The sequence below is a fragment of the Galeopterus variegatus genome, unplaced genomic scaffold (assembly GCF_000696425.1).
Source record: "Galeopterus variegatus unplaced genomic scaffold, G_variegatus-3.0.2 Scaffold272, whole genome shotgun sequence".
Lineage (NCBI taxonomy): Eukaryota > Metazoa > Chordata > Mammalia > Dermoptera > Cynocephalidae > Galeopterus > Galeopterus variegatus.
In genome coordinates, this window is record NW_007726383.1 from 546,165 (window position 1) to 554,651 (window position 8,487).

An 8,487-nucleotide genomic window follows, 5' to 3' on the forward strand; every position below is an offset into this window, starting at 1 on the left:
GAGGATCACGGGGGCTGGGCAGGGGGAAGGACTGCAAGTTTAAATATGATGTTCAGAGAGGGCTTGCTGAAATGGTGACAACTTGAGAGGAGGCCTGAAGGAGGTGATTGGGCAAGCGGACTGTGCACACGTCTGGGGAAAAGCTTTCTGGGCAGAAGGAGTAGCAAGTGCAAAGAGCCTGAGGTGTGACCACACTTGATGTCCCTATGGAACAGTAGCTGGAGCAGAGAAAGTGAAGGGGAGAGTGGCAAGCGATGAAGTCAGAGTGCTAATGGGTGTTTTTGAATGGTGGTGGTGGTAAGCAGATGAGATATGATCTTGCAGGCTTTTGGAAGGACTTTGAAGTTTATTCTGAATAAGATGGGAGGCCATCAAAGGAATTTGAATAGAAAATACTCATGTTTTAAAAATATCATTCTGGTTGCTGTAAGTATAAACTAGGGGGCAAAGGCCAACACAGACACCAGTTTGAAAGTCATTAGAATAACCAGATGAGAGTATAGTTGGACTATAGCAGTATAGGATGTGCTGATGGCCTGGATAAGGGTAAGATAGGAAGAAAGGTGTTAAGGAATGACTTGGGGGTATCACTTGAGTGACATGCAGGATAGGGAAGACTACAGGAGATACAGTGGGTTTTTTGTAAGGAGGGCTGGGATAGAGATGAGGAGCTATGTGGACACTTGAGTTTGAGATGCCTATTAGACTTGCAAGTGGAGATACTCAGTAGGCAGCTGAATACAGATAACGCTAGACTGGCATTCAGGGCAGGGGTCTGAGCTACGTATCTGAATTTGGGAGTAGGTTATAAATGGCGTTTATCCCTTGAGACAGGATGAGATCTCTGAGTTTGAGCAGAGATAGTGAAGAGGTATCCAAAGACTGAGTCCTGACGCCCAGAGCATTGAGACCAGGGTGGTAGCAGCAACTGACAGAGGTGATTAAGCAGCAGCAGCAGGTAAGGTAGGAGGAGGAACAGGAGTGCGAGTCCTGGAGATCAGGTGAATAAGTGTTTGCCTCCCAGTGAAGTCAGGTGAGGGCTGAGAATGACTTCAGGCAGGAATTTGTCATTGCTTATGTGGAAAACGGGTATCTTTTCTAAAATCCCTTTTACTGTAGGCAGCACTGGATTTAAAAGTCAGATGAACTGGATTCCAGTCCCAGCTTTGCCTCAATGTCTGGGGTCTGAGTTACTTAGTCTGACTCTGAGTTCCCTCCTCTGTAAACAGCAGATAAGAATGCCTGCCATTTTATATCCACTTCAGAAGGTTTTTTGCAGGTCATATAAAATGATATATAAACTGAAGTGGGCCATGCAAATATAAAGTGTTATTTTAAAATTATTTTTCATAAGAGATGATGATAGCCTTATTATATTTTGCTTTATTAACAGAAAAGATGTGATTGACATTTTTTTGGAAAGTGGTCAATAAAGTGAACATTTTCTAGGACTTATTTCTACCTATGCATCTAGAACTAAAATGTATACTACTCTAGATTACTTAACAACAGCTAACGCAGAAGCATTAGAATGTGCTAATGGTTTTATGTGGCCTTTGTGTTGCTGTTCTGTTTTTCAGGCCTTCAATCAAGCTGGAGCAGGGCCGTACAGTGAGCTTGTCCTTTGCCAGACACCAGCATCTGCCCCTGACCCTGTCTCCACTCTCTGTGTCCTGGAAGAGGAGCCCCTTAATGCCTACCCTGATTCATCTTCTGTGTGCCTTGTACTGAACTGGGAAGAGCCGTGCAATAATGGATCTGAAATCCTTGCTTACAACATTGATCTTGGAGACACTAGCATTACTGTGGGCAATACCACCACCCACGTTATGAAGGATCTCCTTCCAGAGACTACCTACCGGTAAGTTCAAAGGAGTAGAAATAAAGCTGCATCAACACACCAGCACTTGGGGCTATAAATCCTTCAGGTCCTAAAGGCCAAGCAGGTGGATTCTAGCCATTTTTATTTAATATATTTAAGATTCCTAAATGCAGATACAGCTTTAAAACATGAATAGCTTTATTCTTAATGAGTCTTGTTACTTAGTCACACAATTGTTAATCCCTGAGGGAGAGTATTTCACCTACCACTTTAATCTGTTCCAGCTCTTGGTCTCTTGATGTTCACTTTTTCTTTGTATTTTCACTGTGACTCATCTCATTCTGTGGACACCCTCTATCCTCACCCAAGTACTTGCCTACCTTGAAGCAGGGCTCCAACATTCTTCTCATTCCCCAAAAGCAGATTCAATATTACAAAGCATTGATGATGTAGATTTTGCTAAGGATTTCACAAGAGGCCAGAGAAAAAAAAGTTACAATAGTCCCCCCTTATCCACAGGGGATAAGTCCCAAGACCCCCAGTGGATGTCTGAAACTGAGGATAGTTTTTTCCTATATGTACTTACCCATGATAAAGTTTAATTTATAAATTAGGCACAGTAAGAGATTATTCACTGTAATAAAAGTTATGTGAATATGGTGTCTGGCTGTTTGTCCCTCTCTCTCACATTATCTTATTGTACTGCACTCACCCATGCGATCTGTCAGTCTGATAACCAAGGTGGCTACTAAGTGACTGGGGGGAGGGTAGCTGGACAGAGGGATGATTCACATCACAAGTGGGTTGATTTGAAATTTCATCACACGACTTAAAACTGGACGTGCAATTTAGATTTATTTCTGGAATTTTCTATATATAGTATTTTCAGACTTGACTGCGTGTAACTGAAACCACAGAAAATGAAACCTCAGATAAGCGGGGACTCATGTACATCACACAACACTGCACAAAACTCAGCTAACATCTGCATTCTCTCTTTCCCCCAGAGTTCCTTATCTGGGAGCACTTTCATCTTCTCACACACTTAGGTCTCCAATATGGCCTCTCAAAATTCGAAATCATTTAGCTCTGTCTCCAAGTTGCCATAACCCACTCAAAACAAAAAGTTCACGATCAGCAAGACAGTGTCATTAGAAGAAGTACAAGAACCGTCTGCGTTTATGCAGGCATGCCCCAGGTTTCTAAATGGTTTCTCAAGGAGGTGGGGTAGAGCCTGGACTCAGATTCATGTCATTAGCTGTGTCTCCAGGCAAGTTACTTTACCTCTCTGAGTCTTAGTTTCACCTTTTTAAAACGAGGAGAACAAGATTACTTTCCTCATAAGCATGCTGTAAGGAGTAAATAAATAAGTATTAAATGCTTACAGTAGAGCCCAACATTACATAGTAAGTGCACAGCAAAAGAGCCTTGTAAATTTTGTCATCATGAAGATCACCATCCAACACAAGGGTTCTTCCTGGGGTGGGGTGGGGGAGTAAAGGGCAAGCAGATCAACTTGCAGCTAACAAAAGGGCTGTCATTTCACTTATTTTTTTCTGCAGGGTTTTCTAATTCTGTAGTCTGGTAGACTATCTTTTTTACCCCCAGAAACTGAAGAAAGAAATCAGCTAACCAGCTGTAAGATACAAAAGTCTGTCCTGCCATATCATATTATCTCTGCCTTTTGTTTCTGTCTTACCAGATCTTTCTTATATGAATAAATCGTATAAGTATATTCGTTTTGCTTTTCAAAACAATGACAAACAGTGTTTGTTTTTTTTATACTCTTTCATTCTTTTAAAAAACTTCTTTTGGGCATAGTACTATATACTGTGGAATCGTATAAGTATATTCGTTTTGCTTTTCAAAACAATGACAAACAGTGTTTGTTTTTTTATACTCTTTCATTCTTTTAAAAAACTTCTTTTGGGCATAGTACTATATACTGTGGGTCTGTAAAACACTATCCTTGACTTCAGAGCACTTACAGATTTTGGGAACACTTAAGTAGCAATCTAAGACAACAGGTGATTGTGACATCACATGATGAAAATAACATTGTGTGCACAGTCCTCTTAGAGTTTCAGAGAGGAAGACGCGTGGTTCAGAATGGTCAGGATGGTTAGAAGTGAGATCTGAGATAGAAACTGTGAAGGGGGATATGACTTACATAGATGAAGAGGTGGGACAAGGACATTATTTTATTTTTAGCTTCTTAGCCAATCCAGAAAACCAGTCTTCTTAACTCCTGTTTACTAAGTTCCTATTGTGTCCAGAACACTCTAATCAGGTGCTGAGGAAATTCAAGATAATCAAACCCAGACCTTGACTTCAGGGAATTTCCCCAGTGACGAGGCTCTAAGAAAACCTCACCATGAGGTAAACTTCCGGGGGAAAATGACCAGTGAATGTCATCTCCCAACTGTTTCTAGAGTATTGTCTCACCTGCATCCCTCAGGCCAGAAAGTCTATGAAAAAGCCACACTGGTTCAGGGACTCATTGGAAGGCTTTGTGTTCACTCTGACCCACACCCCTCTACACCCCAGAGTTGTCCCAAATGCTCAGGTCAATCCTCTGAACATTCAGGTCAGAAATTATAAAAGGGCTTTTGGGCAAGGTGTTAGCCCCAGGATTTCACTTCTTCCTGGCGTTATGCTTACCTTAAAGGTGGCTTAAAAAACTTTTAAGGGTTGTAAAACTTCAAGATTTGTAGAAGGATGACATTGGAGGTATGTTGACTTTTATTAATCAACCTACAATCAAATGACTTCTAAAAAGAAATGTAGAGCTCAAGGGCCCAAATGAAGAAATGAATATTGGGAATCTTCGTTTAATGAGGAAATGCCAGTTCCAGTTGAAGTTATCAAAAATATCTTCCACATAAGTGTTTGATTTAAAAACATGTTATAAAGTGCTTCAGGGGTTAATTCTGATTGATATGAGAAGATGAAATGGTTTAGTAATGTAGGAACTAAGGAAAGATGAGCTTAGATTTGGATAGTAAAACCTCAAGGCTATTTAGAAAGTATTGAATGGAATGTGAAAAGAAAGTCTCTTTGGAAGGATGTCACCTTTTAACCTTACAGAGTGGCTTGGTAGGTACCACTTTAGACAGATTGCATGAAAATTGAATAGCTTAGAAAAGGGAAATCTGGCTCTAGTCATATTGTGTGTTCTTGGCCAAAAAAAAAAAAAAGGTGGCCAAATTCCTTGCTGGACAATCAATAAATTATAAATTGGGCATTTTATACTTAAGATATTAGCCAAATGGTTGGGCAAAATCACCTGGCTCGTGATCACGTGGCTGACTGGGAGCCATGGCTTGCTGCCTCTGCCCAGCATTGCAGGAGTATCGAGGGCATATAACTAGCCTGGAAAAAGATCAAGATTCAAAATTTGAAATATGTTTTCTACTGAATGTGTATGATTTTCGAAGCATTGTAAAGTCGGGGACTGTCTGTACTAGAATAGAAGACTATTTAGAAAGTATATTCATATTTAAGACCAACCTTTATACAGCTTTAGGAATTTAGTTTTTATAGTGTACAACTGGGTAATACATAATAGAACTCTGGTCAACCCACAGTCTTATTCTTTTATGTTTCAGAAACACAGTGACAATAATTATAAATACAGAATGAGAATTTCAAGGAACTAAGGGTATAATTTTGGTCCAATCAACTTTTTTCTTTTCTTTTCTTTTCTTTCTTTTTTTTTTTTGGCAGCTGGCCAGTACAGGGATCAAACCCTGGACCTTGGTGTTATCAGCACCATGTTCTAACCAACTGAGCTAACTGGCCAGCCCCTAATCCAATCATTTTTTACCTCACCTTTTTCTGTCCTACAAACTGGTTAGAATATAAGTGGAAACCTTTTAAGGAGGCCATGGAGCTTGGATATAGGACTTGTTTCTTTTGTTTGATTTTAATTTTTTAAGCCTTCAACAATTACACATTGTTCTCACACCAAGTTTATTCTTTCTCTGTGTTGACAGGACAAGATTGTGTACCTCTAGTAAACCTGCTGATGCAGAAAGGTGTTTCAGTGGATGTGTCACGTCTCCATTGGTGCTTGCAAAACTACCCATTGGCTTGCTCACACACCCTGTATGAAATTTGATTGGAATTACAATGCTGTTTTTAAAGGCATTACTTTGAAGCTTAGAACTGAGTTTGAAATTGAATTTGTGTTTTGGTTTAAAGAGAAAAAATATTATTGAAAACAGAAACATAACTTTTTTTTTTTTTTTTGGTGGGGGGGCATGCTTCCAGCTAAGTAGAGGCATGGACTTTGTGAGCTGAGAGAGGCATAGGATCACCATATGTCACCTGTTTCCAGTACCTGGCTTGAGCATGTGCAGTGACAGGGGCAGTGCTTCCAGTTTCTACTCACCAGGCAGCCCATTCTATTTGTGAATGACTGTTTTTACTTTGTCAAAACCTCTCCCTTATACTTTGTCAGAACATCTTTATATCTAAAATCAACTCAGTTGACACTAGGACTTCTTCTAGAGCAGTGGGTTTCAAAGTGTGGTCGCTGGACCAGCAGTGTTAGCATCCCCTGAGAACTTGTTAAAATGTGGATTATCAGGTCCCATCCAGACCTACTTAATCAGAAACTCTAGGGGTGGGACCTAGCAGTCTGTGCTTTAATTAGCCTTCCAGAAAATTTTGATGGATGTTAAAGTTTGAAAACCTCTGCCCTAGAGCAGGATTCTTAAGATACCAAGGTATAGAAGAATCACCTGGAAAGCATTGCAAAATACAGGTGTTTGAGCCCCACTCCTGTAGACTTTGGGTCAGTAGGCCCCAGATGGGGCCTAAACATTGTTATCTTATACTGTCACTGTCTCCTGTCTAATCTTCCTCACTTCATTCAGATTGTCTTCACCAGCGTGGAAAATACAGGTGTTTGAGCCCCACTCCTGTAGACTTTGGGTCAGTAGGCCCCAGATGGGGCCTAAACATTGTTATCTGATACTGTCACTGTCTCCTGTCTAATCTTCCTCACTTCATTCAGATTGTCTTCACCAGCGTGGGTTTTCTGGAACCTCCTCCGTCCTCTTCTTTGGGTGATTTCTGTTGCTTGATGGCCTCTGACGTGGTTTCCATACCTCTAGGAATGGGCTGGCTGGCTGGTGCAGAGCAGGCTGTTGCCATCCTTGTTCTCCATACTGAGCAGTTAGGAAGGCTGCCTAAGATTACCTTTTTTTTTTTAGCAGCCTCATTATATGTCTGACTCACCCTGAGCTGGCAAACAACTAAAATTTAAAAGTAGGTTTGTTTGTTATGCTCTTTCCGCTATGTGAAAAGGGGATGAAAACAACATCTACTGAGTTCTTACTATATTCCTTACTATATGTGAAGCACTATATTAGGCTGCCAAGAAGTGAATCATAAATAAATTCATCATAACAAGATGAGGGGGCTTTACCAAGAGACAGATTTTGAGTAGTTCACAAGTAACAGACTGGAGTCAGACAGCCTTGGCTTTAATCCTGGGTCCCTCACTTATTGTCCCTGTGACGTTTGGCAAGTAATTTAAGCACTCCATGCCTCAGTTTCCTGATCTGCAAAACGGGGATAGTAATTTTAACTACCTAATAGGGTTGTCATGTGTTTTAGATAAAATTTCAGGAACCTAGTATGGGGCCTGACACACAGTAAGCGTTAATAAATAAGCTATTGTTAATGTTTAGCAGGGAAGAAATGAACTGGGAAATGGGTTGTGACAAGACTGTAGGTCAACTTGTCTGTGGAAATCTGGCATTATCCTTTAAGCAATGGGAGACATTTAAGGTGTTTTCCCTTCATGGCTGGGCAAGAGAAAAGCAAGTCTGAGTGACTAGAAGGGGAATGGTGGCAGTGGGTCGAGGGAGCTGTCAGGAGAAGGAGCCTGGGTCAAGATCAGCTCAGGTTCTCCCTCCGGGAAGCCTACTCTGAATAACTTTACTCTGAGCACATCTTTCCTTCCCTAAAAGGGATTTTTTTGTTTAAGCTATTATTTTATACTTCTTCAGAAGTTCACCTGATGGTTATTCTCTCTTTTAAATTTTTCTTTTCTTAATTAGATGATCTAGATAGTAGGTGGCAGTGGGAGTGTTGTAAAAAAGCCCATCGTTTGCTTCTTAGGTCTCTCCTATCACAACTTTCCAGCTGGGGGCCCCAACCTTAGTCTCCCTGTACTCATGACATCCTGAGCACTGGGATGACGAACTGTGACAAGGCAAGTCAAGTTCCCCAGTTAAGTATGTATGAAAGTCATTGTTTTAATATATTTAGTGTTGGAAATTTGATTATGTATATAAAGTATATTGTAGAAGGCTATGATCTTCTGAAGTGGGAATGTTTTTGGCATCTAGAATTAGATATTTTACTACTGGATTTTCAATCAAAATTTATAAAGAACATGCCTTTCAATTTGATTTATTTAATTGATATTATTAGTGTATTAATGGATATTGCAGACTTCTGGACACATGAAGAGATTTTTCACATCAGCCTGGCCAAGGTAGAGTTTGCTAAGGGTTAGATCACTCTCCTAAATTGGAAAGTAAAATTTCATTTCCCTTGTACTTAATTTTCAGGGCTTAAGATTTCAAAGACTTGGGCCGGCCCGGTGGCGCACTGGATAGTGCGCCGCTTGGGAAGTGCGGCGGCGCTCC

General features: G+C 40.6%; 1 protein-coding gene across 1 annotated transcript in view; it reads left to right on the forward strand.

Moving 5' to 3' along the window:
- The window catches only part of FNDC3B (fibronectin type III domain containing 3B), a 361,626-nt gene that overhangs the window by 315,257 nt on the left and 37,882 nt on the right, over window positions 1–8,487 (forward strand). The window contains exon 22 of the mRNA XM_008566859.1: window positions 1,581–1,861. Within this exon, the coding sequence (XP_008565081.1) occupies window positions 1,581–1,861 (281 nt within the window). The remainder of the gene's footprint in view (window positions 1–1,580; window positions 1,862–8,487) is intronic.